Source organism: Ursus maritimus, unplaced genomic scaffold (genome assembly GCF_017311325.1).
Source record: "Ursus maritimus isolate PB19 unplaced genomic scaffold, ASM1731132v1 scaffold_20, whole genome shotgun sequence".
In the NCBI taxonomy this organism is placed as follows: domain Eukaryota; kingdom Metazoa; phylum Chordata; class Mammalia; order Carnivora; family Ursidae; genus Ursus; species Ursus maritimus.
Genome location: NW_024424453.1, coordinates 30949469 through 30967066, shown reverse-complemented (window position 1 = coordinate 30967066; position 17598 = coordinate 30949469). Strand labels below are relative to the sequence as shown.

At 36.4% G+C, this 17598-nt stretch overlaps 1 protein-coding gene across 4 annotated transcripts in view; it reads left to right on the top strand.

Moving 5' to 3' along the window:
- Positions 1-17598, top strand: part of ATP2C1 (ATPase secretory pathway Ca2+ transporting 1) — a 160126-nt gene that overhangs the window by 57873 nt on the left and 84655 nt on the right. For all 4 annotated transcript variants that reach the window (XM_040636815.1, XM_008708771.2, XM_040636817.1 and 1 more), the window contains exons 2-3: positions 14374-14484; positions 16807-16923. In XM_040636815.1, the coding sequence (XP_040492749.1) occupies positions 14374-14484; positions 16807-16923 (228 nt within the window). The remainder of the gene's footprint in view (positions 1-14373; positions 14485-16806; positions 16924-17598) is intronic.

The window sequence follows — 17598 nt, the reverse complement described above, 5'->3', positions numbered from 1 at the left end:
ATACTAAATTGAAAAGAATAGAGCTAGAGGAGGAAATACTGGGACTTTGATAGAAACCACTGTTTCAGACTTTCATTTTGGAGAACAACCTTTACCTTTGCATTTCTGCTCAGATCTAGGAAGGTGAAGAATGAACCCTCATCTTTTGGCTTTTAGATATTTGAGGATGTCAGAGTCACTATAGTATATGAATTCTGCATTACAAGTTTATCTACAGGGAGTCATAATCAGCCCTACCAAGAGTCTCTGTGGCATGCATAGTGGTGACCCTGATTTTAAAATATTTGTTAATAATGTGTACTAGAGTAATAAACTAGATTCAATTGGTTAATTTTCAAATGTTACAACCCAGTTCTTTAAATTGGAAGGGGTGGCACCAAAATGCAAGGTTTTTAAGGTGTTACAGTTCAGTGGCATTAATTACATTCACAGTGTTTTGCAACTGTCACAGCTATTTCCAAAACTTTTTCATTACTCCAAACAGAAACTCTGTACCCATTAAGCAATAACTTCCCATTTCTCCCTTATTCCTAGCCTCTGGGTACTACTAATCAACTTCCTGCCTCTAATGAATTTTCCTTTTCTAAATATTTCATTTAAGTGGAGTCATACAGTATTTGTCCTTTTGTTTCTGGTTTATTTCACTTAGCATAATGTTTTCAAGATTTATCCATATTCTTTATGCATTAGAACTTCATTTCTTTTTATGGTTGAATAATAATCCATTGTATGTATAAACCACATTTTGTTTAATCATTTATCTGTGGGTAGACACTTGGGTTTCCACCTTCTGGCTCTTGTGAATAAATAATACTGCGGTGAACATCAGCATAGAAATATCTGTGATACGTTACAGAGATTTTCTCCTAATCTGTTAGCTGGCTTGACTATATAATTTGCCATGCAAAAAAATTTCATTTTTAGGTAATAAAATGTATCAATCCTTTCTTTTATTGTCCCTGTATTTTGAGTTATTCTTGAAGACTCAATATTAACAACATGTTCTAAGAGCCATAATGCCCAGTTCCCTGAATTGTCTGGTACTCAGTAATTTAGGATGGACTGGCTAAATACTACAGAAGGTAAACCTCAAAAATTAACTGCCAAACTTAACAATACAGAATCTTTAAGGAGAGGACAGTATGTCCTATCTATAACTATAAAATTCAATGATGTGCCCCAACTTCACAGTATATACAAATATTAACTCAAAATCAATCAGCCACCTAAATATAAGAGCTAAAACCATAGAATTCTTAAAAAAAAAAAAAAAACAACTCAGGAGTTGGGGCACCTGGGTGGCTCAGTTGCTAAAATGTCTGACTCTTGATTCTGGCTTGGGTCATGATCTCAGGGTCATAGATCGAGCCGGTGTCAGGCTCCATGCTCAGCAGGGAGTCTGCTTGGGATTCTCTCACTCTCTCTTCCCCACCCCCTCCCCCTGCTTGTGTGTGCCTGTGCACTTGCTCGCTCTCTCTGAAATCTTAGGAGAAAAAACCCTCAGGAATAAATCTTCATGACCTTGGATTCTTAAATATGACACCAAAAACACAGAGAAAAAAATAAACTGAACTTCATTAAACTTAAAAAATTTATGCATCAAAAAACATTATCAAGAGACTAAAGTACATTAACCTGATAGAAAAAATGATCAAAATACATAAAGGGATAATTCCCCAAAACATAAAATGTCCCCTAAACATGAAATGATTTCAAACTTACAATTAAAAAAATGCAAATTTACATACACCGAGACATTATTTTTTGGTTTTCAGACTGACAAAATTTAAAGTGTAACAATCCATCCTCTTGGCAAGGGTATGAGGAAACAGACACATCCATTCCTGATGAGAAGGCATAACCCCTCCTGAGATTTGGCAGTATCCAACAAAATCCTATGTATTCATTTGCATTTTGGCCTATCAGTTTCAATTCTAGGAATTTTCCCTGAAGGTACAACTCCAATAATATGAACATCCGTATGTAAAGTTATTCATGGATCATTGTTTGCAATTTCATACATAGGAGAGTGGTTGCATAAAATATGTTATATCCATATAACAGTACTATGCAGGTCTGAAAGGAAAAAAGGAAGATCTCTGAGCTGATCTCTGAACTGATGGATTGATTTCCAGGATAGATTGTTAAGAGAAAAAGATTATCTATAGATTGTTACTCTTAAGAGGAAGAAATGAAATCATGCAGCTGCTCACTTGTGCAAAAGGAAACAGGAAAGATACACTAGAAACTAATGAGATGGGTAACATAGAGAGGGTGAGGTAGAGATTGAAGAGATGGAAGGGATAGGGTTTGGCACTAATCTATTTTCCCTACTTTGAATAGTTTTCAGTATTAGAACTAAGTTCATGTTTCATATATTCAAATTAACAAAGACCGGGGAGATGATGGGGGGGAAAATCCCAAATGGAATAATACAAATAAATAAGTGAACCTAGCTGTTTGAGTTGAATAACAACCATACTGAAGGGTGTGCATGGGAACAACTAACATAAGTAATTTTGGAGTACAGGATTTTGACTATAAGGCTATTGAAAGAACTATAAACCTAAGACTAGAGATAAAGTATTATACACAAATATTGTACTCTAGTAAAAATTTGTTTATAGTAGTATGGTTAGAACTATTCTATGTATTCTAGATTAGAGGAAATAAATATATATAATGGTGATAATGAGAGTCAGGTTTTTCCATTGTTAAAGAATTAGAAATAAGGGAAGGGTGAAATGAACCTCTGCGGAGTTAGAATTGGTAGCTTCAGTATGGACTAAATGTTTTTAACCTTGTTATACAGTTAAGAAAATAGATATGTTTGTGTGTATGTGTATACATTCCTTAATTCAGTCCGTTGTGAAGGCCTTGAAGCCATGACACTTCTGAATATTTTTTGTCAATAAGGGCACTGGGGCTCTGTGGAGAAATGGCTAATTCTATGCTGGGGCAGGAAAATGCAAAGATAGGCTTGGAACATCTTGTAAGACAGTAAGGAAGTGCAGAAAATTGGTGAGAACTTGTCAAAAGGACATAGGAGGCAGCCTGTTCAAGGCTCCACACTGGCCAAAACTGGGACAGTTTGAGCAACAAAATGAATAGTAATGGATTTCATACCTTATAGAATAAGATAGTAATCCATTGATATGAAAAGTGAGAGTGTATATACAAACACACACACAACTGGGAAGAAGGGAAGTTCTTTATTACAGTAGGATTCCGTTTAATGAATATGGACAGAATGATGGAATTACAAAAATCACCATTTGGTAACCACCACAGTAATAACTGTTTCAGGCAAGAGTTACCTATTGAGCAAGAGTGTAAGGTACAGGATATTTTACTAGCCTCAGAATATCTCCCCACAAGAAACTTAGTACATGCAGAGGGAAATATAGTAACTTGATAGTGGGAAAATCTTGGAAGTCCCACTTTAGGCAAATGTTCAAAATTAACATCACCATCAATGGTACAAACAGCATTCTATTAGTTGGCTCAGGCTGGTATGATGGAATACCATAGACTGGGTGGCTTAAAAGACTGAAATTGACTTCCTCAAAATTCTAGAGGGTGGAAGTTTAATATCAGATGCTGGCAGGGTTGGTTTCTGGTGAGGCGTCTCTTAGCCTGCAGATGGCTGCCCTCTTGCTGTTTCCTCATGGCCTTTGCGTGTGCTTACTGCAGGTGTTCTACCTCTAATAGGGACATTAGTCCTATTGGATTAGGGTTCCACCCTGATGTTCTTATTTAACCTTAATTACCTTCCTAAAGGCCTTGTCTTCAAATACACTCACATTGTGGGGTTTATGGCTTCCACGTATGACGTCTGTAGCAAATATCATATGCCTCTTGATAAGGTGTTTTGAGAAAGATGTAATGTTTTGTGGTGTTTCCCCTCTCCCCAGAATGTGTTGCCTGAATCTAATTAGAAGTATCAGACAATATCAAATTGTAATTTTTAGAATAGGGTTATGCTACGAAATAGCCTGCTCTACTCTTCCAAAGTGTCAAGGAAATGAAAGACAAAAAGACTATGGAACTGTTCCCAGATTTAAGGATACTAAAGAGAGACAATAGTTAAAAGCAACTGTAAGCCTAGATTAATTAAAAAAAAAAGTTTATTTAATCGAATCAGGATTGAAATAAGGCCCAAACACTGTAATTGGTTAACGTGTCTTTTAAATATCTCTTAGTCTAAAAATGTCCCCTCTTTTCCCTTGTAGCTTATTGACAAAATCAGATTGTTTGTCCTATAGAATTTCCCACAGCCTGGAATTTGCTGAGTACATTCCTTTGAAGTAATTTAATACGCTCCTCTGTCTCCTGTATTTCCTGTTTAATTTATGGGTAGGTTAAGAGCATTACTTGTAATTTTATCATTCCAGGAGATTTAAAAAAAGACTTGTTCCTGGGATCGCCACATCTTTGGGATCAACCATTTCTGTGGACTCTGATTTATTTGATCTGGAGTTCCAGCTGTAGGAATTTTTGAAAGTTCCCCGGGTGATTTTAATGTGCACTGCACATTAATGTGCACTCTGGGTTGAGAACCATTGCTCTAGACCTAGTTACCATTGGTCCTGTTCAACTTTAACTTTTTTGCCGAGATCTACATAGTACCTGTATTCTTTCTTTTTTTTCTTTATTGAAGTATAATTAACATACAGCCTTATATTAGTTTCAAGTGTGTAATATAATCCAACAATTCTATATATTACTCAGTGCTCATTAGGGTAAGTGTACTCCTAATCTCCTTTATCTCTTTCACCCAGTTGTGTCCCCCTGGCCCATCTACCCATCTGGCAACCACCAGTTTGTTATCTGTATTTAAGGTCTGGGTTTTTGTTGTTGTTGTTGTTACTATTTTGGGTTTTTTTTGCTTATCTCTATTTTTGTTTGTTCATTTTTGTTTCTTAAATTCTATATATGAGTGATATCATATGGTATTTGTCTTTCTCCATCTGACTTATTTCACTTACCATTATATGCTTTAGGCCCGTCCATGTTGTCGCAAATGGAGAAATGTCATTCTTTTTTACAGTTAATATTCCTTTGTGTATATATACTGTATCTTTTTATCCATTCCTTTTTTTTTTTTTTTAAAGATTTTTATTTATTTGACAGAGATGGAGAGAGAGAGAGCATGAGCAGGGGGAGGGGGAAAGGAAGAAGCAGACTCTCTGCTGAGCAGGGAGCCCGATGCAGGATTCTATTCCCGGACCCTGAGATCATGACCTGAGCTGAAGGCAGATGCTTAACTGACTGAGCCACCCAGGTGCCCCAGTGGGATTATTTTCTTAATTTTTCTTTCTGCTACATCATTATTAGTGTATGGAAGTAACAGATTTCTTTACATTAATTTTGTATTCCGCAACTTAATTGAATTCATTTATCAGTTTTAGTAGTGTTTCGATGGAGTCTCTGGGTTTTCTGCATGTAGTGTCGTGACATCTGCACACAGCAAAAGTTTTTCTTACCAATTTGGATGCCTTTTATTTCTTTTTCTTGTCTGATTGCTGCAGCTCAGGCTTCCGGTACTATGTTGAATAAAAGTGGGAGTACTTGTGTTCTTAATAAGTATCTCACTCCCAGCTGATTCTGAAGATAGCTGAAGTTTGAGAATGGTCATATTCCATTTTGCCTTTTAGATAAGAAGACTGAGTTGGTGACTTTGTCAGATGTAGTTGGTGGAAAAATAGGAACTTGCATATTATAGGAGGAGTTTGTTGATATTTCTGAATACTTAGGTATATGATCCTAGATACATTACTTCAGTTTGGAATTTTCACTTTGTATTTGAAGTGTTTTTAAACCTGCTCCTCTAGTAATGCAGTATTTCATAAAAATGTGTTTCCAGTGCTTTTTCCCGCCATGCCAACTTTTCTTCATTGGTAGGACTGAACAGTGATTCTAAGCTGATGAGCCCTGCCCACTTTGAGACTCTTGCCAGCTTCTACTCTGCTCCATGCCAGCAGTCTGATCCTTGAAACGCTTCATCAGAGACAGGTTGACTTTTCCAGCTTGTATGGCTCTACATTTGCCATTGAAATTTGACGTCTAGAGGTTGGAAACTTTAATCTCAGCACTTTCAAAGGTGGAAACACATGAACTTGCCTAGTCCTTGTAGAAGATAGACTAATTCATGGATGACTAAATAAATTCTTTTTCTGATCAGTTCTGCCATCTTTTTGTACTTTGAATGAAAGATCATTTAAAAGGCATAGGTACATCGTTGGATAATAACACTATTCTGTTGCTACATAATTGTCTCTTAAGACCGAACCCAGTATTTTTTTTTTCTAATAGTACTTCTGGTGTTGGATATTGAGAACTTTGTCAAGGATACCTAGATGATGAAAACCAGGTATACCCTTGTGAAGATTTAGAGTCGGGGGTGAGGCAAATGCATAATTATACGATAAATATAGTTGCTTTAAGAGAAGGGAGCCAGTATTTGAATACGTATACTAGGTACAGTGCACACACTTTGATAAATTTTTTTTTCAGTTCTTGTTGAAATTAAATCGGTATTATCCCAATTTTCCACTGAGGAAAAAGATGCAGAGAACTTAAATAACTTGTCCCGGGTCACACAGCTGTCAAGACATAGAGTTGGGATTATAAATTGGGATCTAGTCAAGTCTGACCTTGACTAGAGCAGTGGTTCTCCAAGTGTGACCTGCATTAGTACATCAACATTCCTTGAGAACGTGTTAGAAACATACTTTCTGGGACCTCCCCAGACAAGCTGATTCAGAAACTGTGAGGTTGGGGCTCAGTAACCTGTGTTTTAATAAGCCCTCCAGGTATTCTTATGCTAACTAATAAGATTAAAAACCACAGTACTAGATGTTTAAGGCTCCCGTTCCCCCTTTTATTTATTCTTTTTAAAGATTATTTATTTATTTATTTATTTATTTATTTATTTGACAGAGAGAGAGTGCGCACGCACGCAGGAGAGGGAACACAAGCAAGGGGAGTGTAAGAGGGAGAAGCAGGCTTCCCGAGGAGCAGGGAGCCCGATGCAGATCTCGGTCCCAGGACCCTGGGATCATGCCCTGAGCCGCAGGCATACAGATGCTTAACGGCTGAGCCACCCAGGTGCCCTCCCCTTCCCCCTATTAAAAAGTGTTTTATTTTTTGAGAGAGAGAAAGAGCATGAGAGAGAGAGAGCACAAGCAGGGGGAGGGGCAAGGGGAGAGGGAGATGCAGACTCCCCACTGAGCAGGGAGCCAGATGCAGTTTTGATCCCGGACCCTGAGGTCATTACCTGAGCCAAAGGCAGATGCTTAACTGACTGAGCCACCCATTCACCCTTTTAAAGCTGTAAAGCTCTTTGTTTAAATACTAGCTTCTTTTTTGCTGAAGCCAAAACATATAATACATAAAAGAAAGGCTGTTGTGTTTGAAATTGGAATGGGGTCTAGAACCTTTCCTGTTTTTCTAGCTCTGAAGGGCATGTTTGGTTAGGTGCCTGCTGCACTATACTATTATTCCATCCAGCTGAGCGTGTCATAGTGTGGCTGTAATTGGACTTATACAGTATTATAGAAAAATACTGGCTACCTTGTTCTTCACCAACAGATCAATTAAAGCAACTTGGAGTTATTTGGTCACCTTTTGAAAAATTCACTACTTCTTCTAATGATAGTATCATTTCTACAAACATGGTTTGCAGATAGATGCCAGAAGTGCAAATTCTACCTTTCACCTGGAGTGTGTGTTATGTGTGTAAGCTTCTGTGTGTCAGTAATTACAACCACATCTAGGTGGGATTATTTAGTGCAGTTTATTTTTGGCTTTAATCAACAAGGAACTGCTTCTTAAATTGAGCAGGACTGTAAATCACTGTGAACCTTCCGTTCTTGAATTGGAACTGCTGTGTCACTGTTGTTTTCTTCAGCCTGTTTATGTCCTTAAATTTATACAATGGCATTGTATAGTTTAACCCTTAGAGTTCCCAGTTAACCCTCCTTTCCTGTGCTATAGCTGTTAAACAACTGTGGAGAGGTGCCTGGTTCTTTCAAGTTTAATACTGAGTACACTTGATTTTCTTGGGTGTTAGGTGTCTTTCTGTTTACTTGCAAGTGAAACGTAGAAAACTTTTATCAAGAGTTGACCTGAAAACTTTTAATAACCCTTATTTAGTACTCCTGAACTTTGTAGGGGTGAAATATTTTCTGTTTTTCTCTGTGGCTTGACTTCTGTTGGGTGATTTGAGCTACCTTTGCTGACTTGCTTTTTGAAATCAGATTTCTGTCCATGTGCTGAATTTGAGTGATGGGGTTTTTTTTTGTTCCTTTTCCAGGGACAGTTTATAAACCTATGGTGGTGACTCATTTTAGAAGATATTTACCTTTTGAAAGTAAAACAGTCTAATGTTTTGAATTTAATCTAACAATGCCTTTCAACCTCATCCTCTAGGCCAGTGCTGATCAACTTTGTGCATTAGACCCACCCTGGGAAGCTTTTAAAAATAAGTGTTTTGGGGGCACCTTGGGTGGCTCAGTTGGTTAAGTATCTGACTCTTGATTTTGGCTCAGGTCATGACCTCAGGGTCATGAGATCAAGCCCGGTGTTGGGCCCTGCGCTGAGCATAGAACCTGCTTAAGAGTCTCTCTCTTCCTCTGCCTCTCAGCTTGTGCGCCCTCTCTCTTTCTCAAAAAACAAAACAAAACAAAACAAAACAAAAAAACAAAAAATAACCCCCCAAAAAAAGTTTTGATGTTTTGGCTCCATCCCACATCTAATGATTCACGCTCCTTAAGGATGGTGCCTGGACACTTGGATTAAAATGCAAAAAGACCCCTGTCTTAGTCTGCTCTGGCTACTATAACAAAATATTATAGACTGGTAGGCTTAGATAACAGACTTTAATTTCTCACAGATCTAGAGGCTGGGGAGGAGGGATGGGAGAGAGGGAGAGGAGACACACACATGTATGCTCTCTGGTGTCTCTTATAAGGGCATTAATACCATCATGAGGGCTGTACCCTCATGACCTAATTACTTCACAGAGGCCCCATATCTCAATACTGTTAAACTGGGGGTTAGGACTTCAACATATGTATTTGGTGGGAGCAATTTGATCCATGGCAATCCCTATATAATTCTAATTTGTATCAGAATTGGGAACTTATGTACAACAGTGCTTAGACTTAATATATGAGTGAATCACCTGATTATCTGGTTAAAATGCAAATTTGGGTTCAGTAGGTCTGTGATGGGGCCTGATACACATAGGATCTATATTTAACTGAATTATTTGATATGTCTTAAAGATATAAAAGTTTTTGCAGTTTTTAAATACATCCAATTAAAAACTCTATAGCTTGTCTTAATGTCTGGGTAGATCTGGATCATTTAATGAAAGTAGAAGTGCATAGTAAAATACTTATTTCATTCTAGCCAGATTGGCCTACTCACATACAGATTAGATTTCTGTTGCTCTGGCTTTTACCAGTGTTCATCTCTTGTTTAAAACACTTCCTTGGCAGGTGTTAATCATTCCCTGATACCCATTTTTAGTGGCTTACTTCAGGGGAGTTTTCCCAGAATTCTGAGGGCTGTAACAGGCTTCCCCTCCTGAATTTTCAGACTGACTTACTTGCATTGTCATGATTTGACTATTTTATGGCAAATCTTACATGTGTATGTTTTGGTATGACATGGCTCTCCAACTGAATTATTCATCTCTGCAAGGTATGGACTATGGACTGTGGTGGTGTGCTTATTGGTTTCATGAATTAAATAATCCAAGGTGTAGATCTAAAAAATGCCATTATTTGAAACAATGTAAAGCAACTATGCAGAGATTAAGCTATAGTTAAGCCCAGGATATTTTTAGGGTAAGGTAGGAGATAAGCAAATACCTAGTGTCTGAAACCTGGGACCACAGACAATGAACTTTCGTAGTAACAAATGAAGGACATAAAATTGCTTCTTAAGATGATTTACCTTAACTAAATTTATGTGATTTGCCTGTATTTTATTGTTCTTAAAATCAAAGTGTTATTGAATCACTCAGATTGTTCCAAGATGAAAACACTCTCTTCATTTAGCCAGAGAAAATGACATGTTTGTATAATAGCATATATATATATATACATACATATGTATATATAAAATATATAAAATAGCTGCCAAACTTTTCCATAGGAGCTGCACCTTTTAACAGCTCTGCCAACAGTATAGGAAGGTTCCAGTTTCTCTGTATGCTCTCCAACACTTGTTATTGTCTCTCTTTTTTACCTTAGTCATCCTAGTGGATGTGAAGTGCTATCTCATTGTGGTTTTGATGTGTATTTTCCTCATGCTTAATGATGGAAGATCTTCCCATGTGCTTATTGGTCATTTGTATATCTTCTTTGTAGAAATATACAGATCTTTTACTCATTTCAAAATTGGATTATGTCTTTTTATTATTGGATTGTGAGAGTTTATATGTTGTAGGTACAGGCTCTTTATCAGCTAAATGACTTGCAAATATTTTCTCTCATTCTGTGGGTTGTCCTTTTCACTTTCTTGTTGGTGTCCTTTGCAGCACAAAAGTTTTTAATTTTGATGATGTTCAGTCTTTTTTTGTTTCTTGTACTTTTGGTACCATGTTTGGGAAACCATGGTCAAGATTTAAGCCTAGGTTGTCTTCTAAGAGTTTAATAGTTTAAGTTCTTACATTTAGGTCTTTGATCTATTTTGAGTTAATCTGTGTATATACGGTGTGAGGGAAGGGTCCAGCTTTATGCTTTTTTTTATGTGGATATCTAGTTGTGACAGCACCATTTGTTAAAAAGGATATTCCAGTATTCTTTACCATGGTGAATAGCATTAGTATTTAGCATGTAAGACAAGCTAGAAATCTAGTATAATTCTTTGATATATGTATCTAGTTCATCATCATGTATTGTTATTTTTACCTCTGCATCTGTTTCTGCACCCCACCACCCTTGTCCAAGCTACATTTATCTTTTGTTTAGACGTATGTAATAGTGTCCAAACTGGTGTGTTTTCACCACTCTTATTCTGTGTTTCTTTAATTTTCCAACTCGTGCCTTTTATTTATTTACTTTTAAGATCACAGTACAGGGTCTTCCGTTTGCCCTTAGGATTAAGACAGAAATTCCATAATAGGGCCCTGTAGGATCCCCACTTACTTCTTTAGCCTTTTTTTGCTTTATATGTCCTCCTGATTTTTTCAATCCAGATCATTCTGAGAAGAATATTTCCATATGGTTCCTTCCACCACAGCTACCAACATTCTAATTCCAGAAGTTGGTTGGCTAGAAACTCACGCTTTGGTTTTGGTGTTCCCTCTTTCACATGGCAGTTCTTCATATATTTAGAGAGTTATCATCATGTCCCTTCAGTGTCTTATCCATTATTAAGCAAAATGGTCTTACTTTCTTCTCCTGAGATTTTTCAGCTCTTTTGGGCCCATGGAATGCTCATAAAGGATTTTATGGAGAGTGTATTCCAACATAGACCCTGTCTTTTGTAACAACTACCAAAAGATTACTTTAAAAAGATTTTATGAGAAAGGCTCTTGTACTGCGTATTGGGTACTTGAGATGGCAGTTTCCACTACATAGGTTTATCGATTTGAAATAAGGACATTCAGTGGCTCTAAAACGTGTGCAACGTTGTTGAATTCCAGTATTTTCTTTAAGGTTTTAAATTTCTTAATTATGTAAAAATATGCTTTAAATAATTTCAAGACTTTGTTTTGTATGAAAGAAAGGTAATTTGTCTCCAATTTCCTCAGAATTTTTAGTTACTAGTAATTTTCTCATTAAGATTAGAAAAATCCTTCCACTTCTTGCTTGCTTTACTTATTTATCTATTTATTTATTTATTTTGTTATGTTAGTCACCATACAGTACTTCATTAGTTTTTGATGTAGTGTTCCATGATTCATTGTTTGCGCATAACACCCAGTGCTCATTGCCATATGTGCCGTCCTTAATACCCATCACCATGCTAACCCATCCCCCCAACCCTCTCCCCTCTGAAACTCTCAGTTTGTTTCGCGGAGTTCATAGCCTCTCATGGTTCCTCTCCCCTTCTGATTTCCCTCCCTTTATTTTTCCCTTCCTTCTCTTTATGTCCTCCATGCTATTCCTTATGTTTCATATATAAGTGAAACCATATGATAATTGTCTACTTCTCAGCTGACTTATTTCACTTAGCATAATCCCCTCCAGTTCCATCCATGTTGATGCAAATGGTGGGTATTCATCCTTTCTGATGGCTGAGTAGTATTCCGTTACATATGGACCACATCTTCTTTATCCATTTGTCTCTTGAAGGGCATCTTAGCTCCTTCCACAGTTTGGCTATTGTGGACATTGCTGGTATGAACATTGGGGTGCGTGTGCCCCTTCTTTTCACTACATCTATATCTTTGGGGTAAATACCCAGTGGTACAATTGCTGGGTCATAGGGTAGGTCTATTTTAATTTTTTGAGGAACCTCCATACTGTTTCCAAAGTAGCTGTACCAACTTGCATTCCAACCAGCAGTGTAAGAGGGTTCCCCTTTCTCCACATCCTCTCCAACATTTGTTGTTTCCTGCCTTATTAATTTTTGCCATTCTAACTGGTGTAATGTTATCTCAGTGTGGTTTTGATTTGAATTTCCCTGATGGCTAATGATGTTGGACATTTTTTCATGTGTCTGTTAGCCTCGTATGTCTTCTTTGGAGAAGTGTCTGTTAAGTCTTCTGCCCATTTTTTGACTTGATTATATTGGTTTTTTTTGTTAAAGATTAGAAATTCTTTATAGATCTTGGATACCAGCCCTTTATCTGTAATGTCGTTTGCAGATATCTTCTCCCATTTCGTGGGTTGCCTCTTTGTCTTGTTGACTGTTCCTTTGCTGCGCAGAAGCTTTTTATCTTGATGAAATCCCAAAAGTTCATTTTTGTTTTTGTTTCCCTTGCCTTTGGGGACATGTCTTGAAAGAAGTTGCTGTGGCCGATATCAGAGGTTGCTGCCTATGTTCTCTTCTAGGATTTTGATGGATTCCTGTTTCACATTGAGGTCTTTCATCCATTCAGAGTTTATCTTTTTGTATGGTGTAAGAGAATGGTCGAGTTTCATTCTTCTGTATATAGCTGTCCACCACTTCTTGCTTTAAAGTACTTAAACATTCAGGAATGCATTTTAAATAAATGAGATTAGAAAACATGTATGTATTTGATTGTTCCAGAACCCAGTTACACAAAAGGAGTACTTTTTTCCCCACAGCAATTTACTATATTTTGGAGTAAGTGTAAAGATTTTTTTATGTACACAGACTTCTATAATGGCAGCATACAGGTCTCTATTATTATCTTTAATAATAGAAACTGAAGTTATTCTTTGATCAGTCTAATTTGTTGTCTTAAAGAAGTGTTGTGTCCAAAAAATTTTAGGGAAATACTTTATCCTAAAAATGTTGATTATCCAAGGTTGAAATCCATCTGAAAGTTTAAAGATGTGTGCCTTGGCAGTAAGAGGATCACTTCAGTTTCAGTATTATTTTACGGTTTCAGTATTTTAATCAGTGGAGGTATAGCAACTGAAATGTTTTCTTCGCTAAAGTTTCTGTGGGGAGATTTTGTCTCACTTTCTCCTACTTACTCAAAACTTTTTGTCTACAAAGAATCTGTCAGCTTAGGACCCAAGACAAGTCTGGATTGGGGATTTATTTCTGGAAGTGTGTTAAATAAACACTTTTCTGTAGATACTTGCTCATGAAGCTGCATCATGTAGATACCATGGTTACCACCATCTCTGTGATTTACTCTGTCTCTTTACAGCCCCTTCCCTAACTGTGCATCCTCTGCTTGTGTGGTCTCTTTTGCTCTTTGTTTTCCCGCTAATTTGGGAATGGGTTTTTAAATCTGACTTGCTGTCCTGGTGCTTATGTAGAGTAGCCAGGTGTTTTTCTGGACAGTTAAAAAACGGGCTGACCAACAGGAGTAGTTAAAATGGAGAAAGCTTAGCTGTTCTCTGTCTTTCCTGTTAAACATAATGAGTTTAGAGGATTATGACTACATGTAATTCTTAGGATCTGCTAGACGGGACATCTGTTTTACTTTTTACTCATTACATTGCTGTAGAAATAGCATCTTTTTTATTTAATGTGGAAATTATTTTGTGTTCTAGCTGGTACTGGTGGCTTAATTTTTGAGATGTGCTTTCTGGAGAAATAGCACATGGTTAGTAGAAAATTATCTTATTAGGACTAGATATTATTATTCTAAAGATGTTTGTTTTCTAACTGGAACTAACTTTCTGTGAATATTTGAATTTTCATTTATTCTGGATTACATTCCAATATTTTGGTAGATTCAGATATTTTTCCTTTGGTTTTATTTGCTAGGTTGCACGTTTCCAAAAAATTCCTAATGGTGAAAATGAGACAATGATTCCTGTATTGACATCAAAAAAAGCAAGTGAATTACCAGTCAGTGAAGTTGCAAGCATTCTCCAAGTAAGTACTTGGTGGGGAGGAAGGGAATAGATAGTAAAATCAGTCATTTTAGGTAAATGCCATCCAATAGAATTTTCTCCGATGACATAAATGTGGTGTTCTGCACTGTTCAGTACAGTAGCCAATAGCTAAATATGACTACTGAGTACTTGAAGTGTGTATATTTAAGTAAGGAACTGAAATTAATTTAATTTTATTTTTATTCATTAAAATTTACATGGCTGCATGTGGCTGATTGTTACCTGATTGGACAGTGCAGCTCTAGGTCATTAGCATTGCCAGGAACTATTAATGCTGTGTAAGGATTAGTTGGATTAATAAAATAATCAATTTATTAACATAAGGAGAGTTAGAGGAGTTTATCATTTTTTTGTAAGTGTTTTCTAAAGTAAAGTAAAAGGTAAGTACAAGACAGGGACTGCAAGTAAACTTTAATTGCTTATGTAATTTAATCTCTTCCTAGTTTTAAAAGCACAATCTAACGTAACATGAATACTGTTTTTTATTTTTCCTTCAAAATTCACGTATTTTAATGATGGCATTAAAAACAGTGGATATCTATTTTTTGAGGGTTTTTTGGTTGTATTTATATTGTTTTAAAACCATTTATTTTAAATATTTTTAAGTGTTGAGAGACTGTTCTCAAACTCTGTTGTAAAGCTTTTGGCCAGAGAAACTGATTATTTCAGGGATGCAGGTAATTTCATTCTTAAATGGTAGTTATGATAATAAATCATGAGAAACAGTGATTCTTCCAAGTTTCTCAAACCCAATTCCAACATGCTTGGGGGGGTGGTTCTCCCACACACAACACCAACCAATTCTTTGACACCCAATAATTTAACTCAATTCTAACAATATCTACCCAGAGATAACATCAAATTCCATAGGTTAAGGGTTCAGCCCTGGAAGACTGCCCTTTACTCCTGACTTCAGAAGTCAGTCACAGGCCCCAGGCTGTTACCTATGCTTCTCACCTACCCACTACAGATTAGAGGTTCCTCCTTAGGTTCATTTAATTTTCTAGAGTGGCTCAAAGAGCTCAGGGAAACACTTATGTTTATCAGTTTATTAAAGGGATATGATAAAATATGTAAATCAACAGCCAGATGAAGAGATACCTAGGTCTGGTATGGGGAAGGGCTGGGAGCTTCCATGTCCTCTCCAGGTGTACCATTCTCCCCAGTCTCCATGTTTTCACCAACCTGGAAGCTCTCTAAACCTAGTTCTTTTGGGGGTTTATGGAGGCTTCATTGCTTAGTAATGATTGACTGAGTCATTGGCCTTTGGCTGATTCAATCTCCATCCTCTCTCCTCCTCAGAGGTGAGGGAGGATGGTGGTGGGGGTGCTAGCACTGAACCCTGTAATCATGTGGTTGGTCCTCTTGTCTACTAGCTGCTGCTCTTGGGTGGAGTCCAAAAGTCACTTTCATTAACACAACAAAAGACACCTTTATTGCCATCATCCCAGGAAATTCCAAGGGTTTTAGGATCTGTGAGCCAGCAACCCTGGAAGAAGACCATATAAAAATGAGAAATATATTTTGGTCATCTGACCAGATAACATATGTATTTCTTATAAATTACAATATTGCAGTGACTAAAGAATGTAGGTGGTGTTCATAGAACATAATTATTTTCAGTAATTTAGGAACCACAAATTATCTGCTTGAAATAATTACACAGTCCAAGAGTAAAAAGTAATACCAATCTGAGGGTTTTGATAGGCTCAGAGAACAAGAAAGGCAGTTATGGTCCATTGAATGTTCTTTTGGAGAAACTAATTTTAGAAAATAAAACAATGAGAGCAAAGAAAGCTAACTAAAACGTACTGATATTTTGTTTTCTGTAAGTCATGTGGCTGGTTCTTGTTTATTTCTCTCCTCCCAGAGAAAATCATAAGTTTTTTGTTTATTAAACTGTACCTTACTGCTTACATTAAAAAAAAGTGCTAATGTAATATTGTATGTTACCTATACACCAATACATTTTTTTTTAATCAAGGTGTAATTTAAATGAAATATAGTGTACCCATATTAACGGAACAGTTTACATTTTGGCAAATGTTAACCACCACCAGAATTAAGATATGGAACACTTTCATCACTCCTAGAAGTTCCCTCAGGTCTCCCTGCAGTTAATCTTTCTAAGTAGATTTTGCTCTTGGACCCAAGCAACCACTGATAATGCTTTTTATTACAACAGATTAGATTTGATTGTTGTATAAGTTTTTATAAATATGAACATACAATATGTATCCTAGTGTTTTTCTTCTTTTGTTCTCTAACATTTTTAGTAACTTCTGTATGTGAAATCTAACAGGCTGATCTTCAGAATGGTCTGAACAAATGTGAAGTAAGTCATAGGCGAGCCTTTCATGGCTGGAATGAGTTTGATATCAGTGAAGATGAGCCACTATGGAAGAAGTATATTTCTCAGGTGAGATATTTTTATTTCCTCCCCTGCTGTGTAATTCACACGTATTTTTGTTAGTGTAGTTGTTTACTTTTGTGAAGTTTGTTTTTGTGGAGAAAGGAAATAATTTGTAAAAATGTTTTTTACCTACATTTTTTCTGTTTGGGTTTGCTGTTAAGTTGGAACTTCTATAATTTTTAGTGTGCAAATCTTTATGAATGTATAATATGGAGTGATACTGTGAACAGTAGTTTCCTTTACAGATGTCTACCTTACACTTGTTTTATTATAAGGAATGCTAATGTTTTTTAAAGTAATATGGCCAGCTTAGAAAATGTAGTAAAAATAAGGTAGTTTGAATCCAGACTGCCTGGGTACAAATTCTTTCTTTCTTACTAGCTATATGATCTTTATTATCCTTTTAGTCTTATCTATAACATGAGGCTAATAATTTTAGGAGATAACAAGTTATCAATAAATAAAAGTTATTTTAAATTATATTTTGTCAACATCCTAATCTTTTCAGAAAGACTTATTGTAGGATTTTCTTTTATCTTGATAACAAGTATGTTAGTATGAAAAGTTCCAAGAATCCTGTGGCCATTGTTCACCTAGTTTGCCAAAAAAGTTCTTTTTATTTTTACTTATTTTTTTTTAGCAAGCTCTTTTTAGTAAAGAAAACTTTTAATGCCTTCTCAG